Source organism: Narcine bancroftii, chromosome 1, assembly GCF_036971445.1.
Source record: "Narcine bancroftii isolate sNarBan1 chromosome 1, sNarBan1.hap1, whole genome shotgun sequence".
Lineage (NCBI taxonomy): Eukaryota > Metazoa > Chordata > Chondrichthyes > Torpediniformes > Narcinidae > Narcine > Narcine bancroftii.
In genome coordinates, this window is record NC_091469.1 from 116,934,998 (window position 1) to 116,959,576 (window position 24,579).

General features: G+C 39.7%; 1 protein-coding gene across 1 annotated transcript in view; it reads left to right on the plus strand.

Annotated features, from left to right (window-relative positions):
- Positions 1-16,850: 16,850 nt before the first annotated feature.
- Positions 16,851-24,579, plus strand: part of mccc2 (methylcrotonyl-CoA carboxylase subunit 2) — a 158,698-nt gene continuing 150,969 nt past the window's right edge. The window contains 2 exon segments of the mRNA XM_069936759.1: positions 16,851-17,080; positions 21,099-21,165. Coding sequence (XP_069792860.1) covers positions 16,946-17,080; positions 21,099-21,165 — 202 coding nt within the window. The 5' untranslated portion in view covers positions 16,851-16,945.

Here is a 24,579-nt window from a genome sequence, read left to right on the forward strand (position 1 = left end):
CGCCAAGTTAAGATTATTGAGACTTTTAATCTTCCAAAATTCACTACGTTATGTTTCAAATTGTTGAAGGCTGTGAATATCGAGTTGCAGTGGTAGACTTTACGGGTGATATTGCTATTTTTTTTTGTTTTGCCTTTTTTTTTTGGTTTATTTCAGATAAAAACTAAATTTTGACAAGATCCTTTAGTAATTAATGTGGCAGTTAATAGGTCATTCTATTAGTATGTTCCATTTTCCACAGCATTTTTCTTTTCTCTAAACCCATTCACTTTTAAAAAATTATTTACTTTTTGATATTTGAGCATCACTGGCAAAGCCACCATTTATTGCCCATCTCTAATTCCTCTTGGAAAGCCATCTTGAACCATTGTGGTCTTTTGGATGAAATTACTTGAAAATTTCAAATGAAGAAGGAGGACATTGTGAACTTAAAGGGAAAAACCTTCATTGCAGGTTTCCTTCTATGTCTTAGGAAGTGGTTTGAGATTATCAAGACAATAACAGCAGTACATTTTGTAGATCTTGGGTACTGTGGCCATGCTATCCAAGTTATGGAGGAAATAAATATTTAGGGTGATGGTTGGCTGATAATCAATTGCTTTGTGCTGAAAGATGTTGAGCAGCTGCAATTTTGGACTTGCAATTATGCAGATGTATGGAGAGTTTTCCATTGTGTTGCAAACTTGTGTTTAGCTGATGGAATGTGATTTTCCACAGTCTTTGACTGCTTAATAGCCACAATAATTTTAAATGTAGACATACAGCGTGATAATAGGCCCTTCCTGTCCATGAATCTGAACTGTCCAATTGCACCCAATTGACCTACAAACCCCATACATTTAGAAGGGTGGGAGAAAACTGGAGAACACAGAGGAATCCCACTCAGACACGGAGAACATACAAACTCCTTATAGACAGCGCCGGATTTAAACCCCGATTGCTCGCGCTGTCACAGCATCGCGCTAACTGCTACACTGATGGTGCTGCCTTTATTTGTGTGGCTAATTTGTCTCTTGATAGCAATGGACATTGCCTGGTTCTTGATTTAAGTGCTGCTTGCTACTTATCTGCTAATGCCTGAATGTTGTCTAAGTCTTGACACAAACAAACATGAATTATAAATGGAATTGATCAATATGCAATAATCGGTAAACATTCATACTTCTGACTTTACGATAGAAGGCAGGCCATTGATGACATGAATGAAAATGGATGGGTCAAGGACACTCTTAATTTTAATTTGGACATTCAGCCCACAGGCCCATGCTGCCCAATTGACCTACAACCTCCAGTACGTTTTGAATGGTGGGAGGAAATGGAGCAGCAGCAGGAAATCATGCAGGGACTGAGAGAATGTACAGACACCTCACAGACAGTGCTGGATTTGTAACAACTTTGCACTAACTGCAAAGCTAACAGTGCTGTCAAACTAGTCTTGAAGCAATGCACTTGGGGCTGTGATAATTTTAATCAAAACAAAAATGATGAACTCAGCAGGGTAAGAGGAAAAAAACCAGGAAGGTGTCTAAATTAAAACACTGTGTAGAAGAGGAGAATTGGTAGGGGGAGGAGTACAGACCAACAGACAAAAGATTGATGTTCATGCCATTGGATTGGAGGGTGCCCAGAAGGAATATGAGGAGTTGTTCCTCCAATATGCAGGTGGTCTCATTTCTGGTAGTGCATGAGACCATGGATAGATATGTCGGCCACTGGGAGATCCCCACTATTGAGGCCAATAGTGCTGAGGTGCTCAACGAAGAGACCTCCAAGTCTGTGGCCAGCCTCTCCGATGAGGAGGAGACCATAACAGAAACACTGGATGCAGGAGCTGACCCCTGCAGATTGACAAGTGAAGCATTACTACACTTGGAAGGACTGTTTGGGGTCCCTGAATGGTGGAGAGGGAGGAAATGTGAATGCAAGTGCAGCACCTCCTGTGGTGCGAAGTGAGGAGTGGACGAGGAGGGAGGAGAGGGAAACGTCTGATGGTGGGATCACGCTGTCGGTGGTGGTAATGGCAGAAGAAGATGTGTTGGTTCCAGAGGCTGGTGGGGTGATTGGTGAGGACAAGGGGAATCCTGTCCTTGTTATGCATGGGGCCCAGAGAAGATAAATGAGTATTATAGGATATGTGAATGTGGGCTGTTTATTGTCATAGACAGGAAGTCACATCTTTTGTATACGGAAGACAACTCAGATGATCTGGCATGGAAGGCTTTGCTTTGGGAGCAGATGTATTGGAGAAGGAGGAATTGAGAGAAAGGAATGGTATCCTTACAGGGACAGGGTGTGAAGAGGTGTAGTTGAGGCAGCATGGAAGTTGATGGGTTTTGTACAAGTCTGAAGAGTTTGTCTCCCAAAATGGAGACAGAGAAGGGAAGAGTGATGCTCAAATTTGACCAAGTGAATTTGAAGTCAGGTTGGAAATTTGCAGTAAAGTGGATAAAATCAACAAGCTCATGATGGGTGCATGAGGCAGCACCAAAGAGTTTCTCGATGTAGCAGAAGAGGAGTTTAGTATGCTTGTAGCATTGGTTCCTCCACATAGCCAGGCAGGCTGCTGTGCCCTGTGTGATGTTTGGCTTTGATTTAAGATTTATTGTTAAGAGTACATATCTGACATCACATGCAACTCTGGGATTCTTTTTACTGCAGAATTACCACTTCGCAGTGGTGCAAAAAGATAAACAGATAATGAATGTAAACAAACTGCAATATAGAGAGAATTTAAAAAAAAAAGTCAATGAAGTGCACAAGTAAGCGTCCTTAAATGAGTCTCTGATTGAGTTTATTGTTGAAAAATCTGATGGAGGGGTAGCAGCTGTTTCTGAACCTGATGGTGCAAGTCCTATGGCACCTATACCTCTTTCCTGATGGTAGCAGTGAGAACCAAGTGTGTGCTGGGTGGTGTGGATCAATGTTCGCTCTAATTTTTTTTTTAAGTAGTCAGTGTGTGCAAATTTTTTTCCTGTGACAAAAGTAGGTGCGCACTGAAAGCTTGTGCAAATATAACCTTGAAATCGATTCAAGATAATTTTGGCACAGCCTTTTTCTCATGGCTGATAAAACTAACCTTTTGTGCACACATTAATTCCGATGGTCAGAACACTTCCAATCTCTTTTCAGTGCCAACCGCTCAGTCCAAGAATCCGCACTGCTCCAGCTCCCTCAACAGCCCTTAAGGCTAGAGCTGGATGAGGTCCTCACCCGGGAAGAGACATATAAGGCAATTGAACAACTGAAAAGTGGCAAAGCAGCAGGTATGGATGGAATCCCCCCCCCCCCCCACCCCAGGCTGGTGGCAAAATTCTGCATACCAAACTGCATTAGTTTTTCAAGTTCTGCTGGGACCAAGGAAAGCTACCTCAGGACCTTCGTGATGCCATCATCATCACCCTGTACAAAAACAAAGGCGAGAAATCAGACTGCTCAAACTACAGGGGAATCACGCTGCTCTCCATTGCAGGCAAAATCTTCGCTAGGATTCTCTTAAATAGAATAATACCTAGTGAAGCCAGAATGTTCTCCCAGAATCACAGTGCGGCTTTCGCGCAAACAGAGGAACTACTGACATGTTCTTTGCCCTCAGACAGCTCCAAGAAAAGTGCAGAGAACAAAACAAAGGACTCTACATCACCTTTGTTGACCTCACCAAAGCCTTCGACACCGTGAGCAGGAAAGGGCTTTGGCAAATACTAGAGCGCCTTGGATGCCCCCCAAAGTTCCTCAACATGGTTATCCAACTGCATGAAAACCAACAAGGTCAGGTCAGATACAGCAATGAGCTCTCTGAACCCTTCTCCATTAACAATGGCGTGAAGCAAGGCTGTGTTCTCGCACCAACCCTCTTTTCAATCTTCTTCAGCATGATGCTGAAACAAGCCATGAAAGACTAAAACAATGAAGACGCTGTTTATATCTGATACCACACGGATGGCAATCTCTTCCATCTGAGGCGCCTGCAAGCTCACACCAAGACACAAGAGCAACTTGTCCGTGAACTACTCTTTGCAGACGATGCCGCTTTAGTTGCCCATTCAGAGCCAGCTCTTCAGCGCTTGACGTCCTGTTTTGTGGAAACTGCCAAAATGTTTGGCCTGGAAATCAGCCTGAAGAAAACTGAGGTCCTCCATCAGCCAGCTCCACCACGATGACTACCAGCCGCCCCACATCTCCATCGGGCTCACTGAACTCAAAACGGTTAACCAGTTTACCTACCTCGGCTGCATCATTTCATCTGATGCAAGGATCGATAAAGAGATAGACAACAGACTCGACAAGGCAAATAGCGCCTTTGGAAGACTACACAAAAGAGTCTGGAAAAACAACCAACTGAAAAACCTTACAAAGATTAGCGTATACAGAGCCATTGTCATACCCACACTCCTGTTCGGCTCCGAATCATGGGTCCTCTACCGGCATCACCTACGGCTCCGAGTATGCTTCCAACAGCGTTGTATCCGCTCCATCCTCAACATTCATTGGAGCGACTTCATCCCTAACATCAAAGTACTCAAGATGGCAGAGGCCGACAGCATTGAATCCACTCTGCTGAAGATCCAACTGCACTGAGTAGGTCACGTCTCCAGAATGGAGGACCATCGCCTTCCCAAGATCGTGTTATATGGCGAGCTCTCCACTGGCCACCGAGACAGAGGTGCACCAAAGAAGAGGTACGAGGACTGCCTAAAGAAATCTCTTGGTGCCTGCCACATTGACCTCCGCCAGTGGGCTGTTATCGCCTCAAACGTGCATCTTGGCGCCTCACAGTTGGGCGGGCAGCAACCTCCTTTGAAGAAGACCACAGAGCCCACCTCTCTGACAAAAGACAAAGGAGGAAACACTCAACCCCAACCAACCAATTTTCCCTTGCAACCGTGTCTGCCTGTCCCGCATCAGATTTGTCAGCCACAAACGAGCCTGCAGCTGACGTGGACATTACCCCTCCATAAATCTTCGTCCGCGAAACCAAGCCAAAGAAAGAAGAATTCCCTTTGTGCACTACACAGCTTAGCGGGAAACAGTAGTGTGGATCCTTGATGATTGATGCTGCTCTCTGACAGCAGAGTTCCCCATGGATCTTCTTGATAGTGGGGAGGGTTCTGCCTGTGATGTCCTGGGCTGTGTCCACTACCTTTTGGAGGGCTTTACGCTCAGAGGTATTGGTGTTCCCATATCAGACCGTGATCCAGCCGGTCAGCACAGTTTCCAGCACACATCTGTAGAAATTTGCCAGGGCCAGGGTTTCTGTTCTCATACCAAATCTCCACAAACTCCTGACTAAGTAGAGGTGCTGCTGTGTTTCTTTCATGATGCTATTAGTGTGTTGGGTCCAGGAAAGTTCCTTTGAAATAGTGACTTGCAAGAACTTAAATGTTTTCATCCTCTCCACCTCTGATTCTCCCTATGATCACTAGATTGTATACCTCTGGTTTTACCTTCCTGAAGTCAACAAGCAGCTACTTAGTTTGGGTGACATTGAATGCAAAATTGTTGTTTGTACACCATTCAACCAAGTTTTCAATCTCCCTCCTGTATGTTGACTCGCCACCTTTCTTTATTCAACCCACTACCATAGTATCGTCAGCAAATTTGTAGATGGTGTTATTGTTGTACTCAGCCACACAGTCATAGGTGTAAAGTGAGTGGAGCAGGGGCTCAGAACACAGCCCTGTGGTGCTCTGCTACTGATGGAGATTGTGGAAGCTTTGTTACAGTTGTTGAAGGTGTGAACATTCATGCAGGTGAATTTAGTACTTTGGTTCTTGTTTTGACCAAGGCTGTGATGAAGAATGGACAGGGTTTGGTGGTCCTTCCCGCTCACTCACATCTTTGCAATCACCTTTATATCCTCCACCCTACTTCATTTTCTCTGGTTTATAATCATTTGCAAACTTGGAATATGATATTTGGACTCCTCTGTCAAATTCTTAATTGTGACTAGATGGGGCCCAAGCACCAATCCTTGCAATTATTCTACTAGTCACATTCGCTAACCTGAAAAATATATTTATTCCAATTTTTGCTTTGTCTAATAACTGATTCTCAGACCATGCTAGTATACTCCAATTTATTGTGCTCTAATTTGGATGAGCAACATTCTGTGTTGGATCTCATTAAAAGCCTTCTGAAAACTTAAGACTACCTCCTTCCCCAACCTTGCCTGCTACCTAATTCCACAGATTATCTATTCTACAGGTCAAATCTATGGAGAACCCCAATACATCGGTCAAATGTTGTTTTTGTTCATTAATCCTGTTGATTATGCTCAGTCATATTCTTTTCAAGGATATAACAAGCAGAGTAGATCAGGAGGAACCTCCAGTAATGGTGTATTTGGACTTTCAAAAGGCATTTGACAAGGTGTCCTACAAGAGACTTGCACAAGTTAAGAGCTCATGGTATTGGAAGTAGTGTATTACCATAGAATGAGTAAAATACAAAAGTCTGCAGGCTCCATGATGGAAGTAAAAACAATGCTGGAGAAACTCAGTAGGTCAAACAATGTACTGTAGTGGCTCACTCCCCACTCCATAGGCCGACCCAGCAGTCATCGAACACGACGATTGGGTAGATGGCATGTGGTCTGATTCACCCACTCCCATAGGCTGCAGGAATAGCGGTTGAATCGGCCAATCACAGCCAGCAGATTTCAGGGGGTCTAATCCAGGCCCGTGCATCTGGGACAACCAATCAGCAGCCAGCCTCGTTCAAGCTATATATACCTCGTGATGACACAGCCGGCTGCCTATAAAAGGCAGAGCTGCAGCCTAATACATTCAGTGTTGATTACACTCCCTTGGTGTGTGTTTTCTTTCTAATTTGAGTTATAATCTGAGCTATAACTGTAGTGACTTTGCTACAGTACTTTATATAGCAAAGATAAGATATATAACCAACGTTTTTGGGCTTGAGACTGTCATCAAGGTATGAGCTAAATGTAGGGCAGATGAGAGGACTTGTCTAGTAAGAGAAGTTAAAACAGGTTGGGCCTGAATTATTTGGAGTTTAGTAGAATGAGGGGTGAACTCGTTGAAATATACAAGGATAGTACAGTTAGTGTGGTTAGCGCAACACTGTTACAGTGCCAATGACCTGGGTTTGAATCCAGCACTGTCTGTAAGGAGTTTGTACGTTCTTCCCATGTCGGTGTGGGTTTCCACCAGGTACTCCAGTTTTCTCCCATTGTTCAAAAAATGTGCCTGGGCTGTAAGTCAATTGGATGTAATTGGGCTGCATGGGCTTGTGAGCTGGAAGAGCCTGTGACTGCACTGTATGTCTAAAAAAATTTAAAAGGATTTGGGAGTCCTAGCACAGCATTCTATAATGTATAACTTGCTTGTTAACGTGGTAGTAAGGAAGGTAAATGCAATGGTAGCATTCATTTTGAGAGGAGTAGAATATGCAAGCAAGGATGTTATGCTCAGGCTAAGGAAGGATGTGCTGATAGTGGAGATGGTCCAGAAGAGATTTTTGAGAATGTTCCTGGAAATAAGAGAGTTTGATGGCTACAGGCCTAATCTCACTGGAATTTAGAAGAATGAGGAGGTCTCTCATTGAAACCTTCCGTATATTGAATAGAGTGGACGTGGCGACTCTACTTTCAGTAGTGGGAGAGTCTAGGACCAGAAAGCACAGCTTCAAGTTGAAAAAGACAACCCTTTACAACAGAGATGAGAAATTTCTTTAGGTCGAAGGTGGTGAATCTATGGAATTTGTTACTGCAGATGGCTTTGAAGCCAAGTCATTGGATATATTTAAAGGGGAAGTTGATGGATCCTTGATTAGTAAGATGTCAAAGATTTCAGATTTATTGTCAGAATACATACAGTGCCCTCCATAATGTTTGGGGCAAAGACACATTATTTCCTTTATTTGCCCCTGTGCTCCACAGTTTTAAATGTGATCAAACAATTCACGTGATTAAAGTGTGCATTCTAGAATTTTTAAAATGATATTTAACTTGTTTTACAAGACTCATTTTTCTGCACAACTATTTCAAAACTATTAAAGTTAAGGTCACTGGTCCTAAAGTGCTCCCCCACTAACACATCAATCACTTGCTCTATGTTATTTTGTAAGAATTCACGCTGCCTTGCCAGCATCAGTTCTAACCGAATCATCAAATATGCAAATGAAACAACAGTAGTTGGCCTAGTTGGCAACATTAAGTCCTAGGGCACTGAGGAGTACAGTAGAACAGAGAGATTTGGGAATACAGATACATAATTAACTGAAAATGGTGTCACAGATGGATAGGGTTGTGAAGAGAACTTTTGGCAAATTGGCCGTCATAAATCAAATTATTGAGTATAGGAGCTGGGATTTTTTGGTAAAGTTGTATAAGACATAGGTGAGGCCAAATTTGGAGTATTGTGTGCAGCTTTGGTCACCTAACTATAGGAAATATATCAATAATATAGAAAAAGTGCAGAAAAGATTTATTAAGATACTGCCTGGAACTGAGTTACAGGGAAAGGTTAAACAGGTTAGGACTTTATTCCCTGGAGCTTAGAAGAATGAGGGGAGATTTGATAGAGTATTTAAAATTATGTGGGGGATACAGATTAAAGGTAGATGGGCTTTTTCCACTGAGGTTGGTGAGATACAAACCAGAGAACATGGATTAAGAGTGAAAGGGGAAAAGTTTAAGTGGAATTTGAATGGGAACTTATTCACTCAAAGAGTAGTGGGAGTGTGGAGTAAGCTGCCAGCTGAGGTGGTGAATAATTTTAACATAAGTAGAATTTGGACAGGTACATGGATGGGAGAGATATGGGTGCAGGTCAGTGGGACTTGGCAAAAAAAATGGTCTTGCACAGATTATAAGGGCCAAAGGGGCCTGTTTCTGTGCTGTAGTATTCAAAAATTCTATGGTATTTGTGTACATTTTAGTTTGACCACGTAGAAATTACAGTATTTTTTTATACATCATCCCCTCATTTCAAGCTACCATAGCAATGGCATGTCTATTAAAGTAGTCATGTTTAGTACTTTGAGGCATCTCCCTTTGCATGTAATGACTGCTTTTATTTAAAATTTTTTATTTTTCACACCATAAATCACATTAACCATGATACACACTTTTTCCTTTTCACACATATACAGTGCCATTTTCTCCCCCTCTCCTCCCATCCCACCCTCCCTACCTCCCCCCTCCCGTCCATTTAAGGTATAAAATCTAGGATACATTAAACCAGTCAGACAATGTTGTCATTCAATAAAAATACACCAGAAATTCCACTGAGTCCATTCTTTTCATTTCCTTTTCCTTCCGTTAACTTAGGTAGTGATTGTCCCCGGTAGGTTTTCGCTATTGTGTTTAATGTAAGGCTCCCATATTTGTTCAAATATTTCAATATTATTTCTTAAACTATATGTTATTTTTTCTAATGGAATACATTTATTCATTTCTATATACCATTGTTGTATTTTCAAATTATCTTCCAATTTCCAGGTTGACAATACATTTTTTTGCTACGGCTAGAGCTATCTTAACAAATCTTTTTTGTGCATCCTCCAAATCAATTCCAAATTCTTTGTTTTTTATGTTACTTAGGAGAAAGATCTCTGGATTCTTTGGTATATTGTTTTCTGTTATTTTATTTAATATCTGATTTAGATCTTCCCAAAATTTTTCTACTTTTTCACATGTCCAGATTGCATGAATTGTTGTTCCCATTTCTTTTTTACATCGAAAACATCTATCAGATACTGTTGGGTCCCATTTATTTAACTTTTGAGGTGTAACGTATAGCCTGTGTATCCAGTTATATTGTATCATACGTAACCTCGTATTTATTGTATTTCTCATCGTTCCAGAGCATAACTTCTCCCATGTTTCCTTTTTTATCTTTATATTTAAATCTTGTTCCCATTTTTGTTTAGTTTTACCATTTGTTTCCTCATTCTCCTTTTCTTGCAGTTTAATATACATATTTGTTATAAATCTTTTGATTATCATTGTATCTATAATCACATATTCAAAGTTACTTCCCTCTGGCAAACTCAAATTGCTTCCTAATTTATCCTTCAAGTAGGATCTCAATTGGTAATTTGCCAGCGCTGCATCTTGAGTTATATTGTATTTATCTTTCATTTGTTCAAAGGATAAGAATCTATTTCCTGAAAAACAATTTTCTATTCTTTTAATCCCTTTTTTCTCCCATTCTCTAAAGGAAAGGTTATCTATTGTAAAAGGGAGTAACTTGTTTTGCGTCAATATTAGTTTTGGTAATTGATAATTTGTTTTATTTCTTTCTACATGAATCTTCTTCCAAATATTGAGTAGATGATGTAATACTGGAGAACTTCTATGTTGTACCAATTTTTCATCCCATTTATATAATATGTGTTCCGGTATCTTTTCCCCTATTTTATCTAATTCTAATCTAGTCCAATCTGGCTTTTCCCTTGTTTGATAAAAATCTGATAGGTATCTTAATTGTGCGGCTCTATAATAATTTTTAAAGTTTGGTAGTTGTAAGCCTCCTTGTTTATACCATTCTGTTAATTTATCTAGTGCTATCCTCGGTTTCCCCCCTTTCCATAAAAATTTCCTTATTATTTTCTTTAACTCCTTGAAGAATTTCTGTCAGTTGTATTGGCAATGCCTGAAATAGGTATAATATCCTTGGAAAAATGTTCATTTTAATACAGTTTATCCTTCCTATTAATGTTAGTGGTAAATCTTTCCAATGCTCTAAATCGTCCTGTAATATTTTCATTAGTGGATAATAATTGAGTTTATATAGTTGGCCGAGATTTTTGTTTATTTATACACCTAGGTATCTTATTGCTTGCATTTGCCATCTAAATGGAGATTCCTTCTTAAATTTTGAGAAATCCGCATCATTCATAGGCATTGCTTCAGTTTTATTTACGTTGATCTTGTAACCCGACACTTCTCCATATTCCTTCAATTTCTTATATAATTCTTTTATTGATAGTTCTGGTTCTGTTAAGTATACTATAACATCATCCGCAAATAAACTGATTTTATATTCCTTGTCTTTTATTTTTATCCCTTTTATATTATTTTCTGTTCTTATCAATTCTGCTAGTGGTTCTATAGCTAACGCAAACAATAAAGGTGATAGTGGGCATCCCTGCCGTGTTGACCTGCTTAAGTTAAATTGCTTTGATACATGTCCATTTACTGTCACTTTCGCTAATGGTCCCTTATATAATGCTTTAATCCAATTAATATACTTCTCCGGTAAACTGAATTTTTGCAATACTTTGAACAAATAATTCCATTCTACTCTGTCATAGGCCTTCTCTGCGTCTAAAGCAACTTCTACTGTTGGTGCTTTATTCCCTTCTACTGCATGAATTAAGTTAATAAATTTACAAATATTGTCTGTTGTGCGTCTTTTTTTGATAAATCCAGTTTGGTCTAGATTTACCATTTTCGGTACATACTCTGCTAATCTGTTTTCTAATAGTTTAGCAATTATCTTATAATCTGTGTTAAGTAAAGATATTGGTCTATATGACGCTGGTGTGAGTGGATCTTTCCCTTGCTTTAGTATTACTGTAATTATTGCTGTTTTACATGAATCTGGTAAGCTTTGTGTTTTATCAATCTGGTTGATTACTTCCAGGAGGGGCGGAATTAATAAGTCTTTAAATGTTTTATAGAATTCTATTGGGAATCCATCCTCTCCTGGTGTCTTATTATTTGGTAATTTTTTTATTATCTCTTGTATTTCTACTATTCCAAATGGCTCTGTTAATTTATTTTGTTCCTCTATTTGTAGTTTTGGTAGTTCAATTTTAGTTAGAAATTGATCTATTTTCCCTTCTTTCCCTTCGTTTTCAGTTCGGTATAATTGTTCATAGAATTCTCTAAAGTTTTCCTTAATTTCTTTTGGATTATATGTAATTTGTTTGTCTTTTTTCCTTGATGCCAATACCATTTTCTTAGCTTGTTCTGTCTTAAGCTGCCATGCTAGGATTTTGTGCGTTTTTTCACCTAGTTCATAATATTTCTGTTTTGTCTTCATTATATTTTTCTCCACCTTATATGTTTGTAGTGTTTCATATTTTATTTTTTTATCCGCCAATTTTCTTCTTTTAGTTGTATCTTCCTTCATTGCTAATTCTTTTTCTATATTTACTATTTCCCTTTCCAACTGCTCTGTTTCCTGATTATAGTCCTTCTTCATCTTGGTTACATAACTTATTATTTGCCCTCTAATGAATGCTTTCATTGCATCCCATAGTATAAACTTATCTTTCACTGATTTCGTATTTATTTCAAAGTACATTTTAATTTGTTTTTCAATAAATTCTCTAAAATCCTGCCTTTTAAGTAACATGGGGTTTAATCTCCATCTCTACATTCTTGGAGGGATGCATGTAATGACTGCTTGAAGACTGTGATTCATAGACATCACTAGATATTGAACATCTTCTCTGATGATGCTCTATCAGGGCTTGGCCCCTTAGATTTTCTGTTCATCATATGGAAAGCATGCTCAAGTGGATTTAGATTGGGTGACTGACTTGGTCATTCAAGAATTTTCCAGTTTTTAGCATTGAAGAACTTCTTTGTTGTTTTAGTAGTGTGTTTGGGACCATTGTCTTATTGTACTGTCCAATGAGTTTGGAGACATACAAATTTTAGAAGATGTATCTACACACCTCAGAATTCATTTTGCTACTGTCACCAGCAATTATATCATCAATGAAGGGGACCAATGTGTATTTTAATGATGGTCTATTGTAAGAATGTTGTTTTATTTTATATCTGTATTTTATAGTACATAAATAAAGTTTAAAAAAAAATCAATGAAGATAAGTGAGCCAGTACCTGTGGCAGGCACACACGCCCAGGCCTTAACACCCTCACCACCATGTTTCACAGATGAGTTGGTATGCTTTGGATCTTGGGCAGTTCCTTTATGCCTCCACATTTTACTCTTGCCATCACTCGAATACATGTTAATCTTGGTCTCATGTATCCACAAAAGCTTTTTCCAAAAATATGCAGGCTTTTTAAATACTAATCTGCCCATCCTGTTTCTGTGGCTAACTAGTGGTTTGCATCTTGCAGTGTAGCTTCTATATTTCTGTTCATAAAGTCTTCTGCAGACAGTAGTCATTGATACATTCGCACCTACCTCCTGATGAGTGTTTCTGATCTGTTGGACAGGCACTTGAGGATTTTTCTTCATATGTCATCAGCAGTGGAAGTCTTCCTTACCCTGCCAGTCCCTTTGCGATTACTGAGCTCACCAGTGAGCTCTTTTAACTGTTTGGAACATCATTAAGACAATTTTGGTAATCCTAAGGTTTGGGCGATGTCACTTACTGTTTTATTTTTTAGCCACATAGTGGCGTCTTTAACATTCATTGGCACAACTCTGGTCATTCTGTTGATAAATGGCAACTGCAAGCTCCAAAGGTGATCAAAAGCTTAGAAGCAAGCCTACCTGCACTAAAGAAGTAATTAAACACACCTAAGTACTCACAAGCATCTGTGAAACCAAATGTCCCAAACAACATGATGACCTGGAACTGTAGAAAATGTGCTGTCATTTCTTTCATGGCCAAACAAAAATGTATACAAATAACCTTGAATAAAATCTGGAATGATCATTTAAATCACATGCGCATTGATTGATTACAAATTTAAAACTGTGAAATATGGGTGAATAAAGGAAAAAGATCTCCGTTCCAAACATTATGTAGGGCACTACATGTGGTATCACATATAACCCTGAGATTCTTTTTCCTGCGGGTGAAGCAAAATTACCACATTGGTAAAAAAAAATTGTGCACAGCATAAAAAAATAAACAAACTGAAGATGAAGTGCACAAGAGTCCTTAAAAATAAGTCCCTGATTGAGTTTGTTGTTGAGGAGTCTGATGGTGGAGGAGTAGCAGCTGTTTCTGAATCTGGTGGTGCGAGTTTTGTGGCATCCTCCAGAAGACCTCTTTCCTGATGGCACCAGTGAGAACAGAGTGTGCGCTGGGTGGTGTGGATCCTTGATTGCTGTTGCTCTCCGACAGCAGCGTTCCCTGTTGATGTTCTCGACGGTGGGGATGGTTCTGCCTGTGATGTCCTGGGCTGGACCACTATCTTTTGCAGCGCTTCATGCTCAGGGGCATTGGTATCCCCATAGCAGACTGTGACGCAGCTGGTCAGCACAATTTCCAGGGTTTTTGATGTTATATTTAATCTCTGCAAACTCCTGAGGAAGTAGAGGTGCTGACGCGCTTTGTTTACGATGCCATTAGTGTGTTGGGTCCAGGAAAGATCCTCCGAGATAGTGACTCCCAGGAACTTAAATTTGCTCATACTTTCTGCCCTCCATCCAATGATCATTGGATCGTACACCTCTTGTTTTCCCTTCCTGGTCATTAATTAGCTCTTTCATCTTGGTGGCATTGAGTGCGAGCTTGTTGTTGGTGCACCATTCAGCAAAGTTTTCATTCTCCCTCCTGTATGCCGACTTATGACCTCTTTTTATACAATCCACTACCATGGTATCATCAATAAATTTGTAGATGGTTGTGGTCATTCCGAGCACACAGTATAGCAAGTAGTGCGGGGCGAAGAACTCCCCAAAGGTTATGGGGAGAAGGCTGGAGAATAGGGATGAGAGGAAAAATACCTCAGCCATGATGGGAATGGCAGTACAGACTCAATGGGTGGAATGGTTTAATTCTGCTCTGAAATCTTCTGGTTTGTACAGTAATCTATTTGGCACAGTATTGCCTGGAGCAAAACATGAAAGTCTGCAGACACAGTGGTTGAAGTAAAAACACAATGCTGGAGAAACACAGCAGGTACTTTGATGAAGGGCTCAAGTCCGAAATGTAGGTGATGTATCTTTATCTTTGCTATATAAAAGAGGCTCTTTCAGGTGGCCAGATACCCCGATGTAAAGCCTCATATTCTACCCTTATGTGGCTCTCGGGGTACCCACCTGAAAGAGCAGGAGGTGCATTTTCTAACCCTCCTCCAGGAGGGATAATTGCCAGAGCACTGAAGTCCCCCTATGCAGCTGCCTGAAAGCTACCGCTGGAGTGCGCCTCGCCGTGCAGCCACTCCTTTCAGGTGGACAGTGTAGCACTTTCAGGGCTGCCACCCGAACGATGATTCCAAAGCTCTGCATCTGCTTCTGCAGGTACATTCTTGGCGGAGAATGCACCTGAAAGCGGCCAAGGACACTGTTTCCACCCCCCTTCCCCTGTTTCTTCAGCATTGTGCTTTTATTTATTGTCTAGATCACAGTGTGGCTTTCTAGCAGAGGAACTACTAACATGGTCTTTGCCCTAAGACAGCTCCAAGAAAAATGCAGAGAACAAAACAAAGGACTCTACATCACCTTTGTTGACCTCACTAAAGCCTTTGACACCGTGAGCTGGAAAGGGCTTTGGCAAATACTAGAGCTCCTCGGATGCTCCCCCAAGTTCCTCAACATGGTTATCCAACTGCACGAAAACCAACAAGGTCGGGTCAGATACAGCAATGAGCTCTCCGAACCCTTCTCCATTGACAACGGCGTGAAGCAAGGCTGCATCCTCGCACCTACCCTCTTTACTATCTTCTTCAGCATGATGCTGAAACAAGCCAATAAAGACCTCAACAATGAAGACGGTGTTTATATCCGGTACCGCATGGATGGCAGTCTTTTCAATCTGAGGCAAGCTCACACCAAGACACAAGAGCAACTTGTCCGTGAACTACTCTTTGCAGATGATGCTGCTTTAGTTGCCCATTCAGAGCCAGCTCTTCAGCGCATGACATCCTGTTTTGCGGAAACTGCCAAAATGTTTGGCCTGGAAGTCAGCCTCAAGAAAACTGAGGTCCTCCATCAGCCAGCTCCCCACCATGACCACCAGCCCCCCACATCTCCATCGGGCTAACTGAACTCAAAACAGTTAACCAGTTTACCTTCCTCGGCTGCATCATTTCATCTGATGCAAGGATCGATAAAGAGATAGACAACAGACTCGCTAAGGCAAATAGCACCTTTGGAAGACTACACAAAAGAGTCTGGAAAAACAACCACCTGAAGAAACACACAAAGATCAGCGTGTACAGAGCCATTGTCATACCCACGTTCCTGTTCGGCTCTGCATCATGGGTCCTCTACCGGCATCACCTACGGCTCCTAGAACGCTTCCATCAGCGCTGTCTCCGCTCCATCTTCAACATTCATTGGAGTGACTTCATCACCAACATTGAAGTACTCGAGCTGGCAGAGTCCGCAAGCATCGAATCCATGCTGCTGAAGACCCAACTGCGCTGGGTGGGTCATGTCTCCAGAATGGAGGACCATCGCCCTCCCAAGATCGTGTTCTATGGCGAGCTCTCCACTGGCCACCGAGACAGAGGTGCACCCAAGAAGAGGTACAAGGATTGCTTAAAGAAATCTCTTGGTGCCTGCCACATTGACCACCGCCAGTGGGCTGATATCGCCTCAAACCGTGCATCTTGGCGCCTCACAGTTCGGCGGGCAGCAACCTCCTTTGAAGAAGACCGCAGAGCCCACCTCACTGACGAAAGACAAAGGAGGAAAAACCCAACACCCAACCCCAACCCACCAATTTTCCCCTGCAACCGTGTCTGCCTGTCCCGCATCGGACTTGTCAGTCACCAACGAGCCTGCAGCAGACGTGGACATTTACCCCTCCATAAATTTTCGTCCGCGAAGCCAAGCCAAAGAAGAGACAACCCTGATGTTGTCCATTGGGAAGTCAGAGTTTCTCTAAGAACCCAGTATGTGCTCAGACTGTTACTGGGTGGAAACAAACTGCTCATCACCTGTGGCTGTTACCTGTCCAGCGCTGGGCTCGGCGGCTGAACGTGGGCGGGGTGCGCGCTTTCCAGTGCAACTCAATCCGCCAGCGAGGCGGAGCTTCTCGCCGTGCTGCCGACAGCCGCCGCCGCCGCCGCCGGAGTTGGGGCAACCTCTGCTCGAGCATGCAGCACGCGACGAAGCTCCGGCTCTGGCTGACCAGAGCGCGCGCCTGGGGATCCCTTCGGCCCCGCGGTTATCACGGCGACAAGGTGGCGACCGTGGGCACGGAACCCGAGGCCAAGTCGACTCTGTTCCAGGTAGGCCGCGTTCAGAGCCCCGGACTCGCTTCCACGGGAACACCGCGCAAATGCACGGCGGGGCGGGGGGATGTCAGCAAAAAAACCTGCATGGAGATCTCTGGACTCGTATATTATGTGCTATTTGGATTCCTGCGTAAAGGTTGAGAAGTGGAGGTCATCCTCTGTGGCGGTGACCCTTCCCGAAGCCCTTGAAGTTGCTGCTCCACTCCCCGTTCGGGTCCTTTAGCTTGGGAAGATTCAAGCAACACCAGGATTCTCCCAGGATCAGAGAATGATGCTTCACAGAAGGTGGTCGTTCAACCTGTCCTGTTTCTATTGCTTTAGGTTCACTTCTCTCCCACCTGCTCTGCACTTTCTTCCTCATTCCCTTGCATGTTCTTCTGAAAGTTCATATTGAATTTGCTTTCAACATCTCTTTCATGCTGTACATTGTGAAACTTGCAGCTTGTGGCATAAAATGATTTGCACATTTACATATGTTGCGGAAGAATGCTATTTCGGCCCATCCTGTCACAGAACCATTCCATTCTGCCAGTAATTTTCCCTGTGAATATTCTCCCTTCATTTGTATCCACTCCCCTCCTAGCATTCAGCTCAGTACCATTGACAGTGTCTTTAAGTTGCCAACCTGCTCAGATGTTGGAAGAGATCAGAGCACCCAGGAACATAACGCAGTCACAGGGAGAATGTGCAAATTCTACCTCGACCGCACTCGAGGTCTCCAACCAACCCAGGTTGCTGGTGCTGTATCACCCTGCTTATCAGTGATACGAAATTTCTGACTTACCACTAATTTTTGGAAAAAAAATGCTTTAAATCAATTATAATGGGAACAATTCCAAATTAACCAGTCTCGAAATATGTAAAGTTTTCAAATCCTGATAATATTTCTGCAAATTTTTTCTCTACTTTTTTTTTTCCAAAGCCATGTCTGTTTGTGTTGCTTTTGGTCCACTTCTCTCCCACCTGCTCTGCACTTTCTTCCAAGCTTGAATGTAACATATAAGTGGAAAACTTATGAAGGTTCCTTGTTTTGTACTCCATGCCTCATTTTATAAGGTTATGAGTTTTAACTGATCCTTTTCCTTTTAACTAATTGGATGGCTGAGCACCCAGATCTCTATTCTGCACTTATTTAAGATGGCATTATTTTGTTTCTATTGACTATTCAAACAAAATTGCATCTTTAAAAAAATTATTGAGAATCGATGATTCTCAATTTAAAATTAGAACCAAATTCCTTGGTTGCTCTTTTTTGAATTCTTGGAGAAGACAATGTTTTGCTAACTCCGATTAAATGTCTCACTTTATCCCTTGCTGCTGGCCAGATGTGCTATTTTGATTAGGTGGAAAGAAAATACCTCATCTGTTTATGCACAATGGCTGAGGGGCATAATGTCCTGTTTAAATATGGAAAAAGTAAGATATACAATGAATGATTCAAATATTAGATTCCAAATGTTATGGGGCCCATTCATGGACTATTACCATAATCTCTAGGTTTAGTGTTAATACAGATCTTTGGCACTCTGCTATCCCACTTCAGAGTGAGCTGCTTTGTTTCACCAATATTAATTTTCAACCTTATTTAGGGCTAGGGGTTTTGAAAAAGTTGAATTAATACAGATATACAATCCTTTATCCGGAACCCTTAGGGGACAGTGTGTTCCAAATTTTGGATTTTTCTGGATTTCGGAAAGCCAGATTTAAGCCTACTGAATTATGCTGCCGTATCCACCCCACCTCCTTCCAGTCACGCTGCCAGTCTCCCCCCACCCCTCGCCCACTTGACTCGTGCTGCTGGTCTCCCCCCTCCCTCTCACCTGCCCGACTCACACTGCCGTCACTCTCCCCACTTGCCGGATTTTGGAGCATTCCGGATTTTAGATGTCTGGATAAAGGATTGTGTATGTGTATGTCCATATTTATGGCTGTGCTTTGGGGATTCATATGTATGATTATTCTTGTAATACTTTATTTCAGTCTTTTTTCCTGTAGCACATTCCATAGTTGTACTGTACAAAGTTTATCACTGAAAATCAATAAAAATATTTTATAAAGAAAAATTTCTTGATTTTTCACTCAATGCATGCTTGTCTTTTTAATCAGTCTGTATCTCTTGAAATCTCTTGCAACTCTCCTTTCATAGTTTTGTTTCAGTTGTAAAATTGGAAGTATTCCCTCTGCATCATCTAGTTTTTAACATCAAAAAGATCAGTGGCTCCAACCACCAAATGCCTTAACATTTTCAATGACTTAAAACTGTTTGATGCATAATCATGAGGTTTTTCTTTTGCTTTTCCCTGATCAGGAAAGTTTGCAATGCTCTAGTCCCCCTGACATCATGCCACATCAATGGCAGGTTTGGGTAAAGCTTTGAATTTTTCAACTCTGAATCCTCTCATTTGAGATACTGTTTGGATAGAAATTTGTCACGTCTTGGAATCTCTCTTCTATTTGATCTCTCCCTTAGATGTAGTAATGACGATGTTCATTTTTGCAGTCACACAACCTATCATGCACAAAGCTATCCTGACTCTCCAAACACTTGTTTATCCATTCTCTTGCCTACTACTGACATCTATAATTTCCTGCATTATTCTTAGAAAAGATTTTAAGATTATTTCTTAAACAATAGAACAACATCAGTTACCCTTCAATCCTCTGACACCTCACCTGTGGTTATGGACTTTTTATATATATATATATACATTTACCAGGGCCCCTGTAATTTCTTTGCTACCCTCACTCACAGTCCGCCGGAATATGTTGTCAGGCCCTGGGAATTTATCCACCCTTATTTTCAGCAAGACAGCAAGCACCTCTTCCTCTTTACTCTGTATAGGTTCGTGCCCTCTTTATGGTAATAAAAAAAATATTCTTGATCTGCAAAAGGGTAAAAGGTTACCAGTGGTAGGGAAGAATGCAGAGTTGAGGTTGAGTCAGATCAGCCATAAGCTTATTGGAGAAGGCCTCAGGGTCTATTTCTGCTCCTGATGTTCATCCTCTTGCTGGATTCCCTATTTTTTTTTCAAGACTATGTTCTCCTTATGTACTCCAACCTTTTGGAAGATAGAAGAGACTGACAAATTACTTTTGAAAATACCTCTGTACTTTGTTAATATCATGCTGTTGGGGCCTTAGTAATATGTATTCTATCCATTTGTGGCCTCAAACTATTTTATGAAAACTATTCCCATGCATGTTTGGCAAAGTAATTCAATACTGTATTGATAGAACTCTTACTCAATTTTGAGCATCATATTGACCAAGATTCCTGGCTTGTCTTTAGAGTACATGTAATATTTTTCCATTATTCATGTTGGATGACATTTTATCAAAAATTGAAAAGGCAAATAAGGTTGCACCTTCTGAATCCATGTTAGCGGTTGCTTACCAGATTATTTTCATACCTCAAGTTATATCTGATTTACTTTATATTTCGTGTGAAGAGTAAGTAAATGAATTAGAATTGGAGTTAAACAGGAAAATCTGCAGATGCTGTGATAGTAGTGCAATACACAAAATTGTTGGAGAAAATCAGCAGGTCACGCAGTATCTATAGGAAGCAAAATGTTGCTGTGTGACCTCCTGAGTTTCTCCAGAACCTTGGTGTATTGCAAACCAATTGTGTGTATGATGTGCTTGGTTTGCCCATTCATTAAAATAGGTGAAGTTCTATCAATGGTAGAAATCTGAAATATAAACTGAACACCCAAAAACGCATTGCAGGTCAATCAATAGTGGCAGAGAGGAACCTTCATTTTCAATTGTGTGCTCTTGCTCAGAACTGAAAGGCATACCATTTTTCCCTATCTGCAGATGCTGAATGACTTGGTGCCTTCAAATATTTTTTCGTACTATACATTCTTATTTGTACTAGCATTGTTTAATTTCAAAGATTATTGTTTCTTTGGTGTAAAAATATACTTTGGAGATTTAAATTCCTGTAAAAAAACAACAGGGGAAAAGTAAAATTAGGAAATGTAGCCTCAAACCGTTGTTTACCTTTCAGGAAAATCACGAAAGAATGAAGATATTAGTGATGGAATTGAATGAACGAGCAGAGAAAATCAGATTAGGTAAGTTATAAGAAATAATGTTCAACTGTCTTTTTTTTAATATAATTTTTTATTTTTCACACCATAAATCACATTAACCATGATACACAATTTTTCCTTTTCACACATATACAATGTCATTTTCTCCCCCCCCCCTCCCCTCCCACCCTCCCGACCTCCCCCCTCCCGTCCATTTAAGGTATAAAATCTAGGATACATTAAACCAGTCAGACAATGTTGTCATTCAATAAAAATACACCAGAAATTCCACTGAGTCCATTCTTTTCATTTCCTTTTCCTTCCGTTAACTTAGGTAGTGATTGTCCCCGGTAGGTTTTCGCTATTGTGTTTAATATAAGGCTCCCATATTTGTTCGAATATTTCAATATTATTTCTTAAACTATATGTTATTTTTTCTAATGGAATACATTTATTCATTTCTATATACCATTGTTGTATTTTCAAATTATCTTCCAATTTCCAGGTTGACAATACATTTTTTTGCTACGGCTAGAGCTATCTTAACAAATCTTTTTTGTGCATCCTCCAAATCAATTCCAAATTCTTTGTTTTTTATGTTACTTAGGAGAAAGATCTCTGGATTCTTTGGTATATTGTTTTCTGTTATTTTATTTAATATCTGATTTAGATCTTCCCAAAATTTTTCTACTTTTTCACATGTCCAGATTGCATGATTTGTTGTTCCCATTTCTTTTTTACATCGAAAACATCTATCAGATACTGTTGGGTCCCATTTATTTAACTTTTGAGGTGTAATGTATAGCCTGTGTATCCAGTTATATTGTATCATACGTAACCTCGTATTTATTGTATTTCTCATCGTTCCAGAGCATAACTTCTCCCATGTTTCCTTTTTTATCTTTATATTTAAATCCTGTTCCCATTTTTGTTTAGTTTTACCATTTGTTTCCTCATTCTCCTTTTCTTGCAGTTTAATATACATATTTGTTATAAATCTTTTGATTATCATTGTATCTGTAATCACATATTCAAAGTTACTTCCCTCTGGCAAACTCAAACTGCTTCCTAATTTATCCTTCAAGTAGGATCTCAATTGGTAATATGCCAATGCTGTATCTTGAGTTATATTGTATTTATCTTTCATTTGTTCAAAGGATAATAATCTATTTCCTGAAAAACAATTTTCTATTCTTTTAATCCCTTTTTTCTCCCATTCTCTAAAGGAAAGGTTATCTATTGTAAAAGGGAGTAACTTGTTTTGCGTCAATCTTAGTTTTGGTAATTGATAATTTGTTTTATTTCTTTCTACATGAATCTTCTTCCAAATATTGAGTAGATGATGTAATACTGGAGAACTTCTATGTTGTACCAATTTTTCATCCCATTTATATAATATGTGTTCAGGTGTCTTTTCCCCTATTTTATCTAATTCTAATCTAGTCCAATCTGGCTTTTCCCTTGTTTGATAAAAATCTGATAGGTATCTTAATTGTGCGGCTCTATAATAATTTTTAAAGTTTGGCAGTTGTAAGCCTCCTTGTTTATACCATTCTGTTAATTTATCTAGTGCTATCCTCGGTTTCCCCCCTTTCCATAAAAATTTCCTTATTATTTTCTTTAACTCCTTGAAGAATTTCTCTGTCAGTTGTATTGGCAATGCCTGAAATAGGTATAATATCCTTGGAAAAATGTTCATTTTAATACAGTTTATCCTTCCTATTAGTGTTAATGGTAAATCTTTCCAATGCTCTAAATCATCCTGTAATTTTTTCATTAGTGGATAATAATTGAGTTTATATAGTTGGCCGAGATTTTTGTTTATTTGTACACCTAGGTATCTTATTGCTTGCATTTGCCATCTAAATGGTGATTCTTTCTTAAATTTTGAGAAATCCGCATCATTCATAGGCATTGCTTCAGTTTTATTTACGTTGATCTTGTAACCCGACACTTCTCCATATTCCTTCAATTTCTTATATAATTCTTTTATTGATAGTTCTGGCTCTGTTAAGTACACTATAACATCATCCGCAAATAAACTGATTTTATATTCCTTGTCTTTTATTTTTATCCCTTTTATATTATTTTTTGTTCTTATCAATTCTGCTAGTGGTTCTATAGCTAACGCAAACAATAAAGGTGATAGTGGGCATCCCTGTCGTGTTGACCTGCTTAAGTTAAATTGCTTTGATACATGTCCATTTACTGTCACTTTCGCTAATGGTCCCTTATATAATGCTTTAATCCAATTAATATACTTCTCCGGTAAACTGAATTTTTGCAATACTTTGAACAAATAATTCCATTCTACTCTGTCAAAGGCCTTCTCTGCGTCTAAAGCAACTGCTACTGTTGGTGCTTTATTCCCTTCTACTGCATGAATTAAGTTAATAAATTTACAAATATTGTCTGTTGTGCATCTTTTTTTGATAAATCCAGTTTGGTCTAGATTTACCATTTTCGGTACATACTCTGCTAATCTTTTTGCTAATAATTTAGCTATTATCTTATAATCAGTGTTAAGTAAAGATATTGGTCTATATGACGCTGGTGTGAGTGGATCTTTCCCTTGCTTTAGTATTACTGTAATTATTGCTGGTTTACATGAATCTGGTAAGCTTTGCGTTTTATCAATCTGGTTGATTACTTCCAGGAGGGGCGGAATTAATAAGTCTTTAAATGTTTTATAGAATTCTATTGGGAATCCATCCTCTCCTGGTGTCTTATTATTTGGTAATTTTTTTATTATCTCTTGTATTTCTACTATTCCAAATGGCTCTGTTAATTTATTTTGTTCCTCTATTTGTAGTTTTGGTAGTTCAATTTTAGTTAGAAATTGTTCTATTTTCCCTTCTTTCCTTTCGTTTTCAGTTCGGTATAATTGTTCATAGAATTCTCTAAAGTTTTCCTTAATTTCTTTTGGATTATATGTAATTTGTTTGTCTTTTTTCCTTGATGCCAATACCATTTTCTTAGCTTGTTCTGTCTTAAGCTGCCATGCTAGGATTTTGTGCGTTTTTCCACCTAGTTCATAATATTTCTGTTTTGTCTTCATTATATTTTTCTCCACCTTATATGTTTGTAGTGTTTCATATTTTATTTTTTTATCCGCCAATTCTCTTCTTTTAGTGATATCTTCCTTCATTACTAATTCTTTTTCTATATTTACTATTTCCCTTTCCAACTGCTCTGTTTCCTGATTATAGTCCTTCTTCATCTTGGTTACATAACTTATTATTTGCCCTCTAATGAATGCTTTCATTGCATCCCATAGTATAAACTTATCTTCCACTGATTCCGTATTTATTTCAAAATACATTTTAATTTGTTTTTCAATAAATTCTCTAAAATCCTGCCTTTTAAGTAACATGGGGTTTAATCTCCATCTATACATTCTTGGAGGGATGTCCTCTAACTTTACTGTCAATATTAAGGGTGAATGGTCCGATAGTA